At 31.4% G+C, this 21,798-nt stretch overlaps 3 protein-coding genes across 7 annotated transcripts in view; 2 read left to right on the top strand and 1 right to left on the bottom strand.

Moving 5' to 3' along the window:
- LOC124535766 (fasciclin-2) overlaps positions 1-21,798 on the top strand; it is a 113,488-nt gene that overhangs the window by 28,110 nt on the left and 63,580 nt on the right. The gene's annotated exons all lie outside the window — the stretch shown is intronic.
- LOC124535768 lies at positions 1,863-3,755 on the top strand. Of its 2 annotated transcripts, none has more exons than XM_047112095.1 (6): positions 1,863-2,225; positions 2,322-2,431; positions 2,562-2,793; positions 2,909-2,959; positions 3,339-3,479; positions 3,560-3,755. In XM_047112095.1, the coding sequence occupies exons 1-6, from the start codon at positions 2,172-2,174 to the stop codon at positions 3,734-3,736; spliced, it is 765 nt and encodes a 254-aa protein (XP_046968051.1). In that variant the 5' UTR covers positions 1,863-2,171; the 3' UTR covers positions 3,737-3,755. The 2 variants fall into 2 exon arrangements, with proteins under 2 accessions (XP_046968051.1, XP_046968052.1); XM_047112096.1 differs by lacking the exon at positions 3,560-3,755 and adding an exon at positions 3,055-3,103 and having other exon boundaries at positions 1,868-2,225; positions 3,339-3,504.
- LOC124535767 (putative nuclease HARBI1) lies at positions 3,789-5,251 on the bottom strand. The gene is made up of 3 exons (XM_047112094.1): positions 4,747-5,251; positions 4,385-4,666; positions 3,789-4,310 (listed from the first exon to the last, which is right to left on the bottom strand). The coding sequence occupies exons 1-3, from the start codon at positions 4,996-4,998 to the stop codon at positions 3,795-3,797; spliced, it is 1,050 nt and encodes a 349-aa protein (XP_046968050.1). The 5' UTR covers positions 4,999-5,251; the 3' UTR covers positions 3,789-3,794.

Genomic DNA, 21,798 nt, shown 5'->3' on the forward strand with positions numbered 1-21,798 from the left:
TTCATTTTAAAGAGTTTCATATTAAAGAATAATTCTGCCATCGTCTCCACAAGTATCTTCACATTTGCTGGTATTTTTCTTTGAACAATATATACTTACCTTTAGTTATAAAACTTACTCCATTGGGTTGTAAAATATTTCATAACTCATTCCTTATTTATAGGTACTATGGCTGATATGATTTTATTCTGGAAACGTACCAAGTCTGGGCAAAGTTAAATTCTTGTACGTAACTAAGATTGAATGGAAGATGTATCCTCCCTCATGCTTCGAAACTCAGCAACTAATTTAACAGCAATTTGCCGACGAACTCGAGATCTGAAGAGAATAAGCAATATGAATCATTTCCAATATGGCTTTGGATAGATTATTATCAATGACGATCTAATCTTTGAAAACTTGTACTTGTTGTAACGACATTGTATTTGGTTGATCTTTTACTTGGATTAATTTATAATATTATAGACTTATATTGATAATGATTTTGTACGTTTAAGGTAGTTGATTCAACAAAAATGGTTAGTTTTCAATTTGGTCGTACATGATAACACGAGGTTGATGAGACAAAAAAAAATATTCTTATTATACAGGGATGAAAAGTAAGGCATTCGGTGAATAAATCTTGTAAACGGCAATGTTCTATTATCGAAGAACGCTTACAAGGCTTATGTAGTCGCTCACCAAGGCCTGTCCTTCCACTTTAAATTATTATCGGGGGTCATTAGTATTAATGATGGACGTTTTTGCTTACAGACATCTTGTTTCTCAGTGTGCGTGAGAAGACTAGACGTAAAAACTAAAATGTTACGTTGATTTTAATAAAAGTTAATCAATTCAAGGCTTTCGTGGGCTAATAGATCCATAGACATATATAATTAATAAGTACAAACTGTTACAATTTCAATTTGTTTCATATAAAATAAATATATACTCTCTTAATAATGTACAAAAGTTTACAAAAAAAAAAACCATTATATTCTAAGTTTTCAATTGACTTGTACGTACACATATTTGAAGTCGGTCTAAACTTATTTTACCAAAGTTACAAGAGCTGTTCATCTCCAAGTACTTACCTCTTAACGTTATCAACCAGACGCTACCTAATCCTTAGTACACTTATAAGAGCAGTTAGATAAACCAGATTAAAAATAAAACACACTCCGTTGTCTTTAAGTGTTCCTGCAATAAAGGGAACAACTACCGATCTTAATCTAGCTCTATAATAAAACGAAGTCTATTTTAAGAATAAAATCGTATGACATTTGTTATAGAACAGTCGACTTTATTTCCAGGAAAGCTTTACTGTATAATATTTTTAAATAATTTAGTGTTTCCTTTATACTTTTATTTAAAACTTGAGTTTGAATTTTCACGGAATAGTGAATGAAGAATATCGATAGAAACCTACTTAGAAACTGTTCAAAATTGATTTCAATCTTAGTCGAGTAAATATATACTGCGAAAGTTTTACAACGTTTTCATTCTTATCCGTTCGATGAATTTGTCGGTTACCGTTCGGTATTTGGTTAAGCTAAAACAGTTTTAAACGAAAAGTCTTTCCCGCAAGCGGTGTGCAGATGGTTTTTTTTTTTGGTATTGACAGCCTCTGACGGCCGTCACACTAATTGACGACCGAGGCTTGAATTTTATATATTTTTCAAACTTGCTTTGAATATTTTCACACGGTGGTTTAGAAAATTATAAAAAATCTTTAGTAATATATCGTTTTTAAGGGTTTTGACCGCGATCCTTTTTCATTTTGCTCAAGCGGAATAACGCTATTTAAGAATACTTGTATCGAAAATTTTAATAGGGTTATTTTCCTGGATTTATATAGCGTTTTGTCGTTTTATAAAATACTTACGGTCTTATTCATAATCAAACACTTATCGAAGGTATAAACCTATATTAGTTAAAACGTCATTTAAGCCTATCAGACGTTCGATAAAAATCTTTATTCATAATCGTTCGATAAACCTCCTATAACTATAATGCTGTTATTGTACATAATATTGCCATTCGGTAAAAAAAATGGTAAAATATGAATGGTAGAAAATAGTTACAACAATTTTTTTACCTGTGGACAGATTCAAATTGAAAAAAATTATCTTTTGACAAACATCGCGTCATTCAATTTAAATGCAACATTGTGAACATTGAAAAAAGTAAAAATGAGCAAAATTAATAAAAGGCAGAGGAGTGAAAATTGGGTAGAAGAAGATAAGGTTAGTGTAACAGTTTTATTATATTCGCAAGTCTGCAATTTTGCACTGTCATTTTCACGCATGCATTTGTAACATTTACTGTTTTTGCTTCTTAAGATCATCTTAATAGATTTGGTGAAGGAGAGAGTGCGTGAAATCGAAAATAAAAACACCGACACGAACTCCAACGCTAAGAAAGTGGTGGCATGGAATGATTTAAAAGAGAGGTGCTTTTTAATCTAATTTTGCTATTATTGTTTTTCTCTATCTCAAACAATATTCATTACTATTAACAGATTTGTTAATTGTTGTATTTTTTAAGAATTACTCTTAAGCATATCCAATGTCTAATTTCAGTTTTAACTGTATGTGCCAAGGAGCTCCACGCACTGTAAACCAATTGAAAGCACAGTGGGGCTTAATGAAAATTAAAGAGAAAAAACGGAAGGCTGAGCAGAGGAAGGAACTTTTTAAAACTGGTGGTGGTCCGCCTCCAGTTAAGGAAGTTCCAACAGAAGACATTGGTAGTTGGCTTCCTAATGAGTTTGTAGTCGACTCCAATGAATTCGACTCTGATAATGTAAATCAGGTAATTTATATTGTATCTTTTCATAGTCTACTATGACAACTATAATCACTCTTTTGCAATTACTTAATTAAGAAATATTATCATGTACTGCAAAATTAAAAATTTATCTTTACAGCACATGTTACTTCCCACTCCCTCCAGTGCAAATTCAAATGATATGGATATGGTAAGTGTAATTAAAAAATGCTTAATATGAATGTAGTGTAATACTGGAATCAATTTTGTTAATTAATTGAATTGATTTAATCATCTTTGTTTTAGAATGACTTTGGAAAAGAAAACAAAACAATTAATAAAATAATTTATTCTAGTAAGCTTGTTCAAGGATTTTTGTTACAGTAATTTTAAAAACTATATTAAGTGAAGCTACCACCGGTTCGGAATGTAGATTTAACTGAGAAGAACCGGCAAGAAACTCAGTAGTTACTCTTTTTCAACATTTATAGTACAAAGTTATAATTATACATAATATATTCTCCCTGCAAAACAAAAAGTGATTACATACACAGAAAGTATAATTTATTAAAACATTTACATATTTTCAGATAATTATGAATGTAAACAATGCAGAAGCACCACCTCCTGCAATACCTTCAACAAGCTCTTCAATATTGGATCCACCATCTCCAGAAAAGTCTTCAACATCTCAAATGCTGGGTCCAAAACCTGGAAAAATTAAAAAAAAGGTATATAAAAGTAATTTCATATAAAGAAAAACATGTTGTAATATTTAACTTAGCTTTCAATGTTTGATTTCTTATTGTAGTGCTTCAGTAAAGGCTGTTCACCGGCAGATGAAGTTGCTGCTTGTGAAATAGAATGCAGGAGGGAACTGCACAGAAAACAAATGCTGAACCAAGACATTGAGACATCTAATTTACAGTTGCAGGGAGAGTTGTTAAAATTAAAAATAGAATACTATAAAAAAAAAATGAATAAATAAATTTTAAACATAAATCTTACTTTGTTTTTTAATCATTTACCTGCAACTAAGAAGAAATCTATTCATTAAAGTGCCTTGCAATAAAAGCTTGCAAGATTGCAGCAGTTCTACCTCGCCTATGGTTTGAGTCCATGTTACTCAGCTGTTCAGGTAGCTCTTCAGTACTGAGCTCATAATTGTCCTCCACCACATTTGTATCTTTGTGTGCAATTGCAATATTGTGCAAAACTGCAAGTGCCACAATAGTAGTTTTAACATTGCCAAATTTCATTGGCATGCCATGGAGTAGGCATTGAAAGCGCTGTTTCCAAACACCAAAACAGCGTTCTACAACATTTCTTGTTGCAATGTGTGCCTCATTATAATTCTGTTCAGCATGGTTATGTGGATTTAATATTGGTGTAAACAAATATGGCTCTAGTCTGTATCCAGAGTCACCTAGCAATCTCCCTCTAAACTCCCCTGCTTCAAAGCGTTCCCTTAGGGTGGATTCATTAAATATTCTTGCATCATGAGTGCTTCCTCGCCACCTTGCAACTACATCTCTGATGCGCAGACTAGCATCACAGGTCACCTACAACAATCTTGAATTTAGATTTTATAATATAAAAGAAAAACTTCCTCAATAATAATCATTAACATACATACCTGAACGTTGAGAGAGTAAAATCCTTTCCTGTTTACATAATATTGGGCTAAATCACCACCATGCTTCTTTATTTTTATATGGGTACAATCAATGCAGCCAATTACCGATGGGAAGTTCCTTATTTGGCGGAATTCCATCATCAGCCTCTGCTCTTCTGCAAGAGATGTAGGCATCTTTATATACTCTGATGAATGTTTTGCTAGCGCCCGCGCCACCCTGTTGCATATACGGCTAGTAGTAGCTTGAGATAATCCATGAAGGTCTCCCGCATCTTCTTGAATCTAAAAAACACATTTTGAAACGGGTAAAGAAACATTAATGATGAAAAAGATGAAAAATATTTATTTATAAATTCGCATACCTCACGACGTCCCCAACATCTTATTGCCGTCAATACTTGCAACTCTGGTGAGGTACCACAACCTTTAGCGCTCAGCTTCAAGTCTTCCCGGACTAAATTTATAATAAAAGTAGCCGTTTCTTTTGAAAACCGATATCGTTTTCGAAATTCTTCATCGTCCAAAGAGAATGGATTTCCTCTTGGCCGATACACTTTTCTGCGCCGATTAATGACATAATTTTCAATGATCGCAATAGCTTGTAAGGCTTGCATATTTAAAAAAATACGTAAGAATTACTTTCACAAAAATTGCAATGTTGAATATGATTAGAAATCAAATGTCATTGCAAACGTCAGCTGATCAAAGTCGGCCATTTTCTTGCTAATATACGTTTATCGAAGGTTTGTAGTAGGGTCTTAGCTTGTATAAATCTAAGACACTTTATCGGAGGTTTATCGAACGTTTTAGTGTTATAGAACGATTATGAATAACACTTTTTGACAATCCACTTTTAGCGAGGTTTTAAACCTCCGATAACTTATTATGAATAAGACCGTTAGACGTTAACTGTATAGGTTTTTGTCGTTCGTCTTTCATTAACAATGAAAACATGTACTCGAAATCGCGATGCTATAAATTTTGTTGCGCTTTCAACGTTCATGCAGCATCGTTCAACTTTATTCCACAATGTTCAAATTGGTAGTTTATTAAAGTAGTGGAAGTTTGGTCATTTACTCGATTTAATGAACTGGTAACGATGTAGTGCATACAAAATCATTAATTATTTGTTAAATTTATACCAATGATAGTGAAATGTACAAACTTAGAACAGTTGTATGTTTTTATTTATGCTCTAAAATTTAATAATATTGTGTTAGAATGAATAGGCATGTCTATAATATTATTATTCTATAAAAAACTCTACATTTCTTCCTGTTGGGTTAAGCCAGAGAGCCTTTTAGAGGAGAAGGTTTAATACAGGTTAGAGTAGTCACATGCTGCAGATTTATTTATTAAAGATTAACGGCTAAGCGCGATGCATTACAATACGGATTAAAAAGAAATCGAAGGTAATTTTTGTCCATTTTTTAAACCGCAATCTTAGGTCAAGTGTCACAGTTTTTTACCACGGGTTTGTCTTTAAATGATACCAATCGACATTTTTTATTTTGTGACTTAATAATTTGAAACTCATTACAAAAACTTTGAGAATCGCTGCTCGAATTTTCCTAATTAATCGCTGTTCATAAATAATTACGACCGAAATTGCGGTTGCGTCAAATAGTTTGATCTCGCTAATTAGATAATACGGAAGAGGTTTCCAAATCAGGCCAAATAATTTGCGGTATAGCGAGTTTACTTAACAAGGTTGGTTTGAGTAATGTATTATGTGAACCAACAACAAGGCTAATATTATCGTCTCCACTTATAATTGTTCTTATGTAATATAGCTCTCAAAGTTTACGTATTTTTTTCATATTTTTTGTTTGCATAAGGGCTGTAAATTTAATACATAATATAATACATAAATTAAGCCCATGAAATTATTTACATCAGTGCTTACCCAGGTTCGAATCCACAATCGTCGGGTCAGATTTGAGTGTTCGTACTTTGGACTAAAATATATAAATAAAATAAATAATGTTTAAATCTTGAGATGTAAACATTATTATATTTTGTTTATTTCAACTGTCCAAGTTTATAAATATGTCCGAGCTATAAATAGGAATTACTGAATGATAGAAGATTTCTTGATAAATAATGTGTATGAATTATTTAAAAAGATATATTATCATAGTTGTACGTTGCGATTTACTTCAGATGGAAAAAGAATGAAAATAGTATAATAAAAAATAATCCTGGAAAAATTAAATTCTAAATTTAATAAGAGAAAGGTAAATTTAAGTATTCGATTTATCCAATGCTTATATAATTAATGAACATCAAAATTTGTTATGGAAACGTGACTCGCTTAGTCTTTTTGATTGATTGGCACATCCCGGGTGGGGCTGTAATTGCAGGAAAGGATCAACGCTAAAAATCAAAGGAGGTTTAATTACGTTCTTTTATTTATTTATTGAACAAGTTACGCTGTCAAAATATTACGTATGTTTTAATTAGATACACAAATCTCTCAACTCTTGTTCAGTATTTAAAATTATAAAAAAGAAAAGAACAAAAAAAAACTAAAAAAGTATCAATGTACTACTGGAGTAGTATGTAGTACATATTTCTTTAGTCTCCTTTCGTTTTTTTTTATTTGTTTTTTTTCCGTATTAAGTTGTTAGTGTAAGTATACGCTACAGAACGATATCAATTTTCAAATTACAAAGCCTAAAAGTAATCTGGAAGTAAATGTAATTTATAACTCATAGACAGCAATTTCACCTATGAAAATTATTGTTCATTAAACAGATTAAAGAAATAAAATAATAATTGCATATACGTCTCGTATAGATCTTTTTATTTGATGCAATAAAATATATTTTGTAATAAACTATTATTTCAAAGCATCAAAATAATATGTATTTTTTTGCTATATTACAAAAGTTTCAAGAGGCAAATTTATGGCGCGTTGAAAATCGCCTTAAAGTTTAAAAATTATAGTTAAAAATGTCAATACCGAATGAAGTTAGCAGTAAAGTTTCGGTAACCGGCCACAGTGTTACAAAATAAAGTAAGCAAACTCTCGGCTGCGGTCCGACGTGTTGATAGAGGTGACATTTTATCGGCTGCGGCACTCCACAGACTTGACTTAGGAGTCACTTCACTGTGTACCGGTTCTTTGCCAAACTTTGGAACTTAATACAAAATATAATTACGTTTTAATTACTTTGCTAACACATACATGGCTAAGTGAAATAATTTGCAATTAAATGCGCGGGTTTGATTTGGCGGATTCCTCTTTCATATGATATTTACATTGATGCTCTTTTTATTGACGACCTTCACGACCTCCGTGGTCGAGTAGTGTATACACCGGTTTTCATGGGAACGACACTTCGAGGTCCCGGGTTCGATTCCAGGCCGAGTCGATGTAGAAAATTCATTATTTTCAATGTTGTCTTGGGTCTGGGTGTTTGTGGTGCCACAACTTACATTGGGATCAGAGTAATGTATGTGATGTTGTCCAATATTTATTATTTATTATTATTATTATTGTTGTTGAGTCGAGATGGCCCAGTGTTTAGAACGCGTGCATCTTAACCGATGATTGCGGGTTCAAACCCAGGCAAGCACCGCTGATTCATGTGCTTAATTTGTCTTTATAATTCATCTCGTGCTCAGCGGTGAAAGAAAACATCGTGAGGAAACCTGCATGTGACAAATTTCATAGAAATTCTGCCACATGTGTATTCCACCAACCCGCATTGAAACAGCGTGGTGGAATATGTTCTAAACCTTCTCCTCAAAGGGAGAGGAGGCCTTTAGCCCAGCAGTGGGAATTTACAGGCTGTTGTATTATTGTTATTTGAACCCAGCACCTTTGAACCTGTGGCATTATCAACTAGCCAATATACCAAAAAGGAAGTCAATCACGACTGTAATTTTTATTTATTGGAATTATTCACAATGGCAATTTAATTCTCGTTACAAATTGTGAGCTTACTCATTGTATATTAATAATATCGAGTAAATTTCATCCATGTGAAATATGTTAAATGGGAAAAGATAAATTTAACAGTTTTGTTTTCATGCCTTTTTACTGTATATGTTTACAACATATACTTATAATCCTTTTATATTGTCATTTTTTAGGTCTGGTATACGAATACGTATCCAAATTGTTCCTTGTGAATGTTTGGAATGATAGAGTTTAATTTAAATACAATATACAAATAACATATATAATTAGTATAGCGAGTAATTCATTCGTTATCAATGTAATATACTATACTATAACACTCAAGGATGATGTAGCTTCCTACCAGTGAAAAAAAATTTAGAGTGTTGTCATTGTTCCGGAGATTACCTCCTAGTCCTATATACTAGGCCTCGTATATACCTGAGAACAAGGAATTTCACCTATTTATAATATTGGTATAGATGAACAAGTCTAGTCCCGTTATATACATTCCGCAACGTTTCTTTAAAAAAATAACAACATATAATTATTTTTTTAAAATCTATTTGAAAAAAGAATTATTTTTGATTATGGCTGACGGTGCTATAAACATTAAAAATAAATTACTGATAACTTTTTAAAGTTGGCATTATACTGTTCAAGGCAACAAATAATTAAGCCAAACACAATTTCATATAACAATACTTCTGATTTGAATATTCCGTTGAATGATTTAATATGTGTAAAAGAGCAAAGAATGAAACGTGTCCCGAAACGATTTTATTCCTCCGTCTTCGTAATAATTTTTATTTATAACTACGAAACACAGAGACTTGTCGGAACGGGCGTATTTACAATTTTAATGAGACATTTAAGAAATAAGTCCTACTTCGGCGCGCAAAGAGCACCTAAGTGGTACAATTACAGAGCTAGGACGACGAGTATGAATAAAAAACGTCGTCGTTTCAAAAATACCTAATAATTCTGTTTGCCGTGTCTGTGTGAATGTTTAACGCATCCTTTATACGTTGACGGCAGAAAGTCTGTTTCATACAATATCCAATTATTGCAACATTATTGATTGCAGAATACTTGCTCACTACATGTCGGGTATATTTTTCTTAGATATTGATTAAATATATCTTTATGGAAAAACAACATCTTATATTTATGTTAATCAGCATCTCGGTATATTATTATCTATGCATATAATAAAATTGGAGTGTATATTAAAATAGCCCCTTTTTACTCAATGCATAACGTATTTATACACGTAACATATACCAAAATAACATTTTTAATAAATTTTGTCGGTTTTTTGTCTGTTTCTTCCGGCTAATCTCTGGAACGGCTGGATTGATTTTGACGGGACTTTCAGTGGCAGATAACTGATACAATAGGGAGTAACTTAGGCTACAATAATATTTCTTTTTTGTTAAATTCAAACGCGTTCAAGGTCGCGGGCACAGCTAGTTAAAAGTATAACTACTTTTTAGAAATATTCATACGAAATATTGATTCTCTAACTATCCTTTGTATACATCCTTTTTCTAAATGTTCAAATCGTGAAACTTAAAAAAAAATTAATTGTATTCTTTTTTCAAAACCAAAAATGAATCCAACGCCTGACCCAACAAAAACACGACTTTATTAAACCGTAGTGCGTTAAGAGCAGACCACCCAACTGTCGTTTGTCATCATTGCCTGCTGTTTTATGCCTCGTTACACGTCCCTTTCTACACGTTGTGCTCATTTTCAATTTATGAGAACACTTACAGCGAAACAATTTAGAATTTCCAGACTGTTAAAGTCAATTTGAAATTGTTTTAAACGATACACATATATCATATATATTAATTGGAATCTGTTTGAAGGAGTCACACCCTTATCAGTGAATGTACCACCAAATATTAATAAGTACTTTGTATTTCTGTATTCCGATTGGAAGAGTGCAATGATTGGCCCAAAGGACTTATCGTCTTATTTCATAGTGGACGATGCAATGCAAAAGAGGTTTTAATATCTAAAGTAACAGCTATATACGAAAGTGACTGTGTGCTATCCGTTAACTGGTATGATTACTATCTTCATATATTGATGAATGATATCACAAATGTAATATATCGAGATTACATGACTTCGTTTACAAACAAATACTTGAGATTAGTCACATGAAGTAGATCTACGGATTCGATTTAAGAAAACATGAATATTAATATAACATTTGTAAGCACGAAAATCCTAAAAAGTTTATGTTTTATTCTTATTGTAATACTTCACATTTTGTACGATTAAGTGCCGACATTTTAATCGCTCGTTAACTTTCTTCCTAACAATTAATTAGTTTGAGAGTTTTCGTAAACAAAACTTGCTAAATCTTCAATTTTATTATTCTGGTATAAACTTACTGTCCATTAGAAAATCTATTCTGAATTCAAAAATCGGACATACAATTTTTTGGAGTATCGAATTCGAATATAATTTTGATGCGACTTTTTTACTAACAGTGATATTCAATTTTTACGTTTTTCAAACATCGGTTTAAATTCGCTCGTTGAATACACCGCAATCGATGGTTACAGGACTGGCCAGTGTTTTATAAAATTGTCCCCTATCCATGATACTTGTTTCAGGTAACGGTTTTTGCGAATTTAACGGAGCGGTGACGCCATATGGCACCAACTCCGATGGCAAATTGACTTGCTATTTTGAAACACGTGTTTCGATTTTTTGTCGACCGTTCACGAGGACTAAACAAGTCTGGTTTTTTAAATTTTATTATTTATAAACTTATTTGAACTCACAATACGATACAGAAAAAGTATGCAAAATTAACATTTCCTAGAGAATCCTGTATTGAATAATTAAAAAAAAGGTCATTCACGATGTCAGCAGCAACCAAATTGGCTCTGACGCACGGCTGTAGCTAAAAATCAGTTACAGATTTTTAGTGACATCCGTTCGATATTATCGGTACTATACAAGCGCGTATTCGATAAATCTGAATCCTGAATATATATATGTACCTATATTTTATTAATATATAATTTTTTTGCCCCACTAAAACAGATTAGTCACAAGTGTCACGTAGGAATCATTAAACCATTTTTTTAATGATTCGTGTCATTTCTAATTTACGTGATGTTGGCACCAAACTTTTGTGCCTTGTGCAACGCGAAACACTGCATGTATAAAAAAAAATGTGCATAAATATTAGTTAGACATTACTGAATAAGTCATTATATAATCAGTAACATCATCAAAGACTTATGATATATTTGTAAAATGCCGCACGTGACATTTCATAGTGTTTTAGAAATTTTTAAAATTAAATTTTTCGAGTGCCATTATTTTTACTATATTCTATATAGCGTGACAATTTGACGTTGAAACTGAACAATAACCATAATATTTGCGTCAGATGGCGTGGTGCGACACGGCGTAAATCAAATGCGATTTATGCCAGTTTGAGTTAGTTCTGTACGCGTTTAGAGTATAAACTGTTAACTTAATGATATATGTATCTCGGTGGTTATTCCTCATGCACCACTAAAATTTTAGATGAATTAGTGTACTGACCATTTGGTTATAAATTCAATTTGATTTAAAACAATACGCCGAATAATTTCCTTGTTTTGTTATGTTGGTTTGTTTTGTTTCACGCAAAAACTGTTTATTTAATATTCATGGATATTTTATACTATTGTAGTGTTATAGCTGTATAACTAAAATATATGTATGTAATACCATTTTTTATGCTGCAGATTGTATTTTATATTTTATTTTTGAGCACTTTTTCGAATAGAATACTTTCGCTTAAGCACTTCACGAACAACGTTAATAACAGTAGCCTGTTCTTAACAAAACTTACATACTTTACAAAAGAGCATAAGAACTTAATATTTCCTTCTGTTTTACGTACGACGATATCTTACTTTACGACATTTTGCGCCGATAGCTATGATACGATATGTAATAATTAATGTATTTATTATGTATCGTGTCGTAATTCGTTACATGTACATATAATTAAGGACATCTTCAATAATTAACGTTGCAATGTAAGTTAATACTATCTTGAACTACATTTTAATTTTTCGAATTTCGAATTATAATGATAAATATGTTCCAGCTTAATTTTTTTTTATAATTACTGGTTTCTATACAAGTACGAAATATGAAACTAGTTCAGCGAAATTTCTGTAACGCATACGCAAAGTTTCGTTAACAGATCGTAAATAAGTTGAGCGAACGTTCAACCTGTAACATTTGTACAATTTGTATCTCCGCTACTGTATTTATAAACAACGATACGATAAACGATACTCTAATTACGAAATCAAAATATTTTTCAGTTAGAGCTCAATGACCTTTCGACGTTATTACGTTTAAAACAGTTAAATATAGCTGTTCATTGATTTCTGGAAATATTCGTTTCATTCATTTTGTAGTATTTATAGATTAGTAAAGATATGCAGAGGGCATAGTATTTGTATGAAAATTAATACATAGAACAATTGCGCATTTTTTGTAACTATAAATATTCGAATGGAAATGAATGGTAATCTCAATTCAATATGAATAAATCTCAAAAGTATCGGTCGCTTAACGATGTGGATGAAATGTGTACATTTGATCCTAATCCCAATAGCCAAAAGGCTATTGTTGTACCACATCCTAACAAGCTTCATGTTTAACTGGAGGAATGGGCATTATTATGATTATTATTAGTAATATATTGAATATTCGGTGTACAAAAAAAGTAATACATAGTGTTCTTGATATATCACCATAATAATATATTAGAACAACATTGCGTGTTATTTATAAATTCCTATAACGTTTTACCTTAAGCTAAAAATAGCGCAATATTATCGCGCATTCGGCTCCGACACACAATACTGGGCCTCATATTTCATAGCCGGCTTTGACTTGGCAGGGTTGGAGAAAAACGCTAAGGAATATGAAACAAATGACTCATATAAATCAACAGGTATGTTCCGCGAATATTACACAATACTCTCTTAATCCCCATTCGCAGTAATTTAGCACGTCGATATGGAACCCTATTCGAATGCAGTGTTTCGATTGGGCACGTTCCTGACCCGATTCTTTGCGGGGTTCGTACCATTGTTTGTTATTGAAACAAATGCCCAAACAGAGTTGTTTTGGCTGCTGAGAACAAAGATGTTTCTCTTTTTCTTGGCGCGACCAGCTTTTTAGTTTCGCTTGAAGTTTTAACGGCGTAAGCACTTGCCAGTTCCCTCGTCTTTATTACTGACTCGGCGTACTTTAAATTCATACGCTCTATCAGATTGTAGCTTTGGGAATGCACGGAAATTAGATTTTGAGAAATAAAATTAGATCTACTACGTAGAGCTGCAAGATTAATTTTGGATGTAAATTTAAAATACATTTTATACGCACGTTCCAAATGTTTAGTTAAAATTATATTTCCTTCGAGTTTTATTCATATTACGAAATGTTTTTCATTTAAAACTGCAGAACATAGTATCAAAAAGCTTTTGCATTTTGCATATTTAACCAAAATACTCGCTAAATAAAATGACAAGAAATATAATGGTGCTCTAAGTAGATTAAAAGTTAATAAATAGTAAAGCATTGGAAAGAACAGTCGTTTTCATTGAGAAAGATTTTAGTTATATAATTTATCTAGTTATGTACGTACTGTATACGAAATACTACAAGAGAGTACTAAAAAAATAAATTGAAAATGATAACATTTAAATTTATAAAACAAGTCGGTCAAGGGCAACTAGGACTTGCGTACCATCCTCTTTAAAAACGGCAAAAATCTCTTTCAACATTTATTTAAATTTGTTATTTATCTTTTGATGTTACAGCGGTAACGAAAATATATCTTCTGTGAATTTCAAGTGTCTAAATATCACGGATCATTAGATATAAAATAGCCTGGTAATTGACGGAGAGCGGAGTCTAAGTAATAGAATCACTTAAATCCTTCGGGTAAGGAACCCTAAAACATATAATTTGAAACCTCTCCGGTTCTTTAAAGATGAAGAATTTATTATTATTTTTTCATTTGTCTGTTGATTGTAAATACTGTGTACATTCGAATATATGGCAAAACGGTATGAAGAAATGTTGTACATTTTTAGTATTTATGTATAAAATTTAAACAAATGCTCGTAATTTTGCTTCGCGGTTGAATTAATTAGCCATTACGGATGGAACTCGCACTAAAATCAAGCTCTCACAAGAATTTGAATCGTAATTTTACAAAAATGTAAATTCCGCCACGAAGATTGCAAGGAACTCAATAAATATTCTATTGAATTAAGTAAAGGTACAATTACAGTTATTCCAATAAAATATCTATGTAATATATCATCAATGATATTATGATAATAAATTAAGAGTGTAATAAAAGAGCAATACGTCAATTAACTTGACGCGGGGACCCTTTAAACAAAAAATAATATTGCTTTTAGTGTTACCTACATTCGCCGTAGCATGATCGATTACTATTATTACAGGTAAAGCATAAATTGCTCTCAGCAAAATTTATCGCTGTTGTTGTACCAATAAAATTTACGTCTCTTACGAATGTGTGTCGTTTTAACTTAAATTAACTTGCCTTAATGTAACTGCTTATATTAAAGTATATTTTCAACTATCTGTTCGTTCTGTAGTGTTTTTTTGATTATATTTTTTTAACATACCTATTGGCATTTGTTTTAAAATGAATCCAGTCTATTTTTTTTTAAATTAAATCTGTATCTTGTTTATAAATTCCTAACACTGTTACACACATAATTACGCCCTGACAATTATACGTGTACAAACACATCTTCCCTACTCTCATAATTCGATTGATAGGCAATCTATCACAAACAAAATTCCAGAATACGGACAACCTTTACGATTTTTGACGCTCAGTGGTGTAAACATTTATTATTTCTATATTTACTTATATTACTTAGTGTTTTTTGACAATAAAACCTCATTTTGTCCTGACTATGGACCGCGGAATGTATAAGCTTATACCTTGGACACTAAAAAAATAAATGGTCAGAGAATGTTTCGAATATACACGTAGGTACATGTGTTTTCAATGAGGTTATTAACCGTTAAACAAGCTTTATAATTGAAACCTATTACGTGCGAATCATAAAATTCAGTGCATTTGTAATGTATATGTATTGAAATCACGCCTAAAGAAGCCGTACAGTGCCTTTTGTGAAATCAAGCTATTGTAGGGATTCGTAAAGTTGCTATAGATTTGTAGAACGGAATCGAAACTGTTTTGAAAGCGACTACAATAAATATATACATATGACAATAAACTTTTATATCTGAATGCATTGCAACGCGTGTTTGAACGAAAGTGGCTTATATTATTTTATACCACTTTTATGACATTATTAAAAAATATATATATATATATATATATATATATATATATATATATATATATATATATATAATAAATTTAAGAAGTTATATCCAATGCGGCTATCATGATATGGGCATGTTATGCTGAGCATCAAAGATATTGGGAGGAAGGTCTTGAGCATAAATGTGGATGGATAAAGAGTTAGGGGACGAAAATTGAAACGAAGGATTGCGTGAAAACCAAGCCTGGACGAAGAAGACATGCCGCGCCGACCACAAGTAAATTGGGATAAGGGTAGCAGAATGATTATTCGATATGACTTTTCCTAAAATCTCCGTCCACAAATGCATACCAACTATCATACATAACTAACATAGAGTTCGTTTAATCTGTGTAGTTAATGCGCTGTAGCGCCATCTATTGTTGAAAGTAAAAAAATCTACAAGAAATATATCATATGCAAACTTTCATAATAATCGGAGAACGGGTGTTAAAGTCTAATATGGAATTCAAATAAAGTTGATTTGTTTGTATAATACGTATAAATTTAATAGACAATCTATTGATACTTGAACTGGTAACGAGGTAACTATACTAAGTTTACTCAGTAAATTTTAATTGGTCGTATTGCACGTGTCTGATTAAGTTGTTTTTTTTTATTAATTATCATTTGTTTTTATTTTTATATTTATCATTTTAGTTGTTACCGTCTTCACAATCAGCTGAGTTACGCGCTTTACTTATTTAATATGATATAACGATATCTACATTGTTTTATAAATTCTTATCTAACTAAGAAAGAAAAAAGAAATTTCAATTATCGGCAATAGGCTACCAATAACAGGAGTAATAAGATGTTACGCCTTTCGTATGAAATTTGAATTTGTAAATAAAAAGTAGATAATTAACATTTTTTTTTTAATTAATAATAAAAATTTCAAACTATAAATGTCACAGTGAAGTCACAGTAATAATTTGGTTAAATTATCCATAAATTTCGCTGCGTCACGACAATTCATTATTATTTTAATGGACTAATAAATCATGTTGGTCTTTACCGTTCCACTTCACAAGAAGACTAAAACGGACGGAGATAACAAAGGCAGCGAGCGCAAGATATCGCAACAATAAAAATCATTTTACACATAAAATTAAAAGCAAGAGCCATTAAATGCTTATCATTATTCCGATCAAGATTGATAAGCGGAACTTTCACCAGGAGTTTAAGCGTTTTAAAAATCAATTACTTGCGATCAAGCGAAATTTTAGATCAACGATCAACTTTCCATAAATATCATAATGAGTTTTTATCGAAGATTAAGATACAAGGTACTCTCTTCATTTTTTAATTTAAGTTCATTGTTCGAAAACACTTATTAAAAAATGAAATTTCGTAGATCGATTACTCGATATCTTTTACAAGATTTTATGCTTTTAATTTACTAATCGAGTATTCTTAGAATCAGCTATGCAATGTATTTTGTATGAACTTATTGAACGCAAATGAATAACATCAAAGAGTTAGCCGTTGTGTAGAAAGAGATATATGATTATTTCGATTGCACGGTTATCAGTGTATTAGCAAAGTAAGGAATAATTAAATTCTTAGAATTTCCTAAAGGCTTACAATTCGTTTAAATTTTCGTATTTCAAGTAATATTAAAATTGAGTAGGACAAAGTGACAATCTCCTCCTGACAGATTCTGATTATGGCGGATGGAAAGAGCGGTATCGTCTTAGAGATATTATAATGCATACGTGTATGCGCAAACACAATTGCGCTCTCCTTTCCTTCTCTCATAATCCGATGGGATATCACACATGACCGGAATGACTTCAGGCGTCATGAATAAACTTTACGTGCTTTCCGGGGCACGAGTTCAATCAATCAATCAAAATATACTTTACTCAAGTAGTCTTTTACAAGATTTGAATCGTCATTTAACAAACTGTTATAAAGTCAAGCTACAATGGAATGCAGATACTGAGAAAGACCAGCAAGAAAATCTGTGCTATATACATACATATGTAAAAAATTAGATATTCATGTATATAAGAGAGTCTAAACAGATTAACGTTCAGGAATTGGGCTTCGACAATAAAATCTAATAACTATTTATTGGCTCGACCTTGTTTTTAAACCTAGAAACTCGGGATACGCAGATTAACAAGCTAGTGGTAATAATACTGAAGAATTAATGTCAATTTAGACGAAATCGAAACGACCAACGACCGAAAGGTAAGCTGCGTGCAAGATAAATTTAATTTGAGACAGTTAAATGCTATTTGCGTGTAATACGGTTTAAATTAAAACAAAAGTATTTCAATAAATACTTTAAAATTTTTAAACGAACAACGTAATGACAATCATTTTGTCGTTTTAAGCTGCATTGTTCATATTATATTCGAAGTTTTTAATTATTTAAAACGGCTGCATATTATTTTAATACTACGAATTATCGAAGTTCCATTGTTTATAGATGTTTAACGACATTAAAATAAGTGCCCGAAACAGTGGCTATCAGTGACGTAATAAAATTTAATAATAATTACGAATAATATAAATACAACAGCAATTGTGTTGATTGTGACATCGAAATCATTTTTGGCCTTTTTTAGTACAATTTCGCAAATTAAAATTAACCAGCTAATATTCCTCTAATGCGATGCAAGATTACTTTCTTATTTTTTCATACTTTGTGCTCCACCTTTGTGCCAATGTTCCATAAAACTACACAAACACACCGACAGAACAAAGTTTCAACTAACTTACCAACAAAAATAGATTTTTTTTAAAAATCATTTTAACGAGAATTTGATTAAACTATGTTTTTTATTCCTAACATTTTCCATTAAATAATAAAATTATTGATTAATCAATATATCAAAATTATATTTTTATATTAAACTTATAAGGTATATATATAGCAAATAATATATGCGTGTGTGTGTGTGTGTATCAATAAAGTTAAATAAATAAATATTTGAATAGCAGACCGAACGAATAGAATTCGACAGCATTGGCTAATCAGTATAACAACAATCTAGCCCCAAATAATTTTCAATAACAACTAATTGGATAGGGGATCGGTTGCCAAATTAGTTTGTGGGTTAATCTCGACGCTTAGACAACGCAGTTACAGATAACATTAACGATAAAATGTTAGTATTTCCTTTGTTTTCCATCTGATAGAAAGTTAAATATATTATTTAATTTTGTTTTTATATTGAAAATATAAAAGTATGAAAAATGTAGTCAACATCAAAGTCATTCTCGAAATATAATACGACGTCGACATCAGCCATTAAATAAATATGTATAGTCAGTGTTTATATCAATTTTACATAAATATGTTTGACTCACAGTAAAGTCGAAATTGTTGTCTCGCAGTAAAAGCCAGTTAAAGGTTCATGTTGAAATTTTTATTCTATATTCAAAATAAAAACATACTAAATAAGTTAAGCACATAAAAATACTAGCCATGAAGCCCGATGAATGCAAATCCGGTCTCAGTACGCTCGGATTTGCTCATGTCAGTGGATTTGTTTGCAACTCAATTAAACGTAGCAACAAAATTCACAAAATACATCAACGGTTGGACTGTTGGCGGAATATCAGAGTGTTCGTTTGTTTTGACAAAATACGATTCGTATAACACAAAGCCTTTGTAAGGATACAGGGAATTGCATTCCTCAAATCCTATTTAATATAAGTAACTATCCGCGTGCCTTTGTCTCGTTCGACGATACGGTGTGTTTATAAACGTAATTGTAACAAAACGTAGCTTTGTTTAATAGCGTATTATTTATTAGAAAACAAATCTCCATAACATAAATATTATTATTAGTTGAATGAAAGTATAACTGGGAAAGTTTGCGTGATAACAACCTGACAATTGAAAAGTCTCTTGACGTTATAATGAATATACTAGCTTTGTTTATTATACGAGTTTATCGATTTTACATTGAAATATGTAAAAAAAGGAAAACAGTAATCATTTAGAAAAGCAAATAATCTGATGATAAACCCAATATATTATGATATTGGATAAGAGCGACCAGCGCCCGCCCCGGTTTCGCACGTGCTGATACTAAAAATACTACAGATTTTTTCTTCTTTCTTTACTATAATGTCTATGTCCATCCATATACAATCAAAAAACCGCATCAAAACCCATTGCGTAATATATATATTGAAAATCTAAGCATACATAGGTACAGAAAGCGGTAAGCGACTTTGTTTATTATATTTATACTAAGTAATGATTTTGTATACTTTATTCAACTTACAAAATTCATAACATCATTTAAAGCACTCTCAAAAGCCCTTCTATCTGCCTTTAGGTATATTTTACATGATCGTATTTACGACGGAATTTGCTAAGGATTTTCTTGATATAAGACATTCATATTTTTTTATTACAATATTTCTCCCATCTGCACATCATGGGTGGTATGGTACTGTCAATGAATGTGAAATAGCTTTCCATAGCAAGTCTTCCGGTCCCTATACCCACCCTCGTGACATCGGCGGAATTTTGATGACTTTCAATAAATAGATACTAGGATGTGCAAATATATGTTGCAAAGTTTGTTTTTTAATACATTTTTTGATATAACATTTTTTGAAATGTTAGAATCACGAATCTATGCTGAAGGGTAAAGGTTCAAACTTGGACAAGCACTATTAAGTTTCTATATAGTTAATTTGCGTTGATAATTTTATACATATACCACATTCGAACAACATGGAATAAATTCATAACTCAAAACCTTCAAGAAGTGGAGGTTAAGCCCAGCAGTGGAATAATTGTCATCTAATTTATTGAGCTAATTGGTGAAATTTCATTTAGAGTATAGTGTTGAAAGTCTGTGAAAACATATTGAATACATTTTATTCATTTAATAATTAATTTCATTAAAATATTTTAAACGCCGCACAAAATACACTTAACGGATAATTATATCGTCGCATGATAAGACATACCGTATAAAATTAAATATCATTTATGATTCAAAAATTTCAGTTAATAAATAAATGGTAATGAAAATTTACAAGGTTCGTAATAATGATAAGCAGTCAAAAGTTACTCGCGAATTTCACAGTATTCTTTTTATTCCGTTAAAATTAAATCATCGTTGTTTTCGATATAATTAATATCAATAAACCAAACTTTGAAAATACTCGTATTACAATTCAGCTTCTGTGGTACCGTTCATTAAAGTATATTAAATTAATATTAATATTTTCAGCACTTTGCATGTAAACTCGTTCTTGGGTCAAGGTATCCGTTTCCATAATAAAATTCTACAGACATTTTAACTGCCGTTTCATAAATGAAAATCATTAAAAATATATATTTTTAAATGGCATATTATATATTATTCAATACAAAGCAAAGTAAGGTATACATATAATTCAATGCAAGACTATACAGACGTTAAAATGGCGTAATACTTGCTGACTTCCAGGCTGGATATATTACATATATCTTAAAAGATATAATTGTATTTAACTAACATGACTGTTATTTTAAATATTGAAAAAGATTACTAGTAGTGACTTTCTTGTCGATTCTTTTCGGTAGAATCTACTTTCCGAATCCCTGGTATCTTCACTTAAATGACGCTTCAAAAGCGCTTGTAAAAGCCTTATAAAAACAGTATATTTTGATTTTGAAACGGGGCTTAATTAATTTAAATTTGCCTTAGGTTTTCGCGTAACTACTTCACACGTTATAATATATCGCTCGTCATAAGAACTTTAGTGAATTTAGAAACACGAGGGTCGACATACGACGGGACACGGTGATCTATATGCAAATGTTATAACCCGTTTATTATATTTTCCCCGCAGCGAGAGAACAGTAAGCCGACAAAATGTAGTGATATTACATCAAAATTTATTTGACGCGGCAGTATGAGTGCTGCTTTATGTTGTGAATGCGTTATGTGATGGCAGCATTATAAAAAATATTATATAGTAGTTAAGCCGGCGGCTTTGCTTGTGATTTTTGGTTTCGTCGTCAGGGGTTAAGCATAAAGGTAGTCTTCCAGATTCTTCCATGCTTTATATCATTATAACCAAATTGTATCAAATTCAGTTTCACGGTTTGTCCTTAAAAGAAT

This window comes from Vanessa cardui, chromosome 15 (assembly GCF_905220365.1).
Source record: "Vanessa cardui chromosome 15, ilVanCard2.1, whole genome shotgun sequence".
Classification (NCBI taxonomy): Eukaryota; Metazoa; Arthropoda; class Insecta; order Lepidoptera; family Nymphalidae; genus Vanessa; species Vanessa cardui.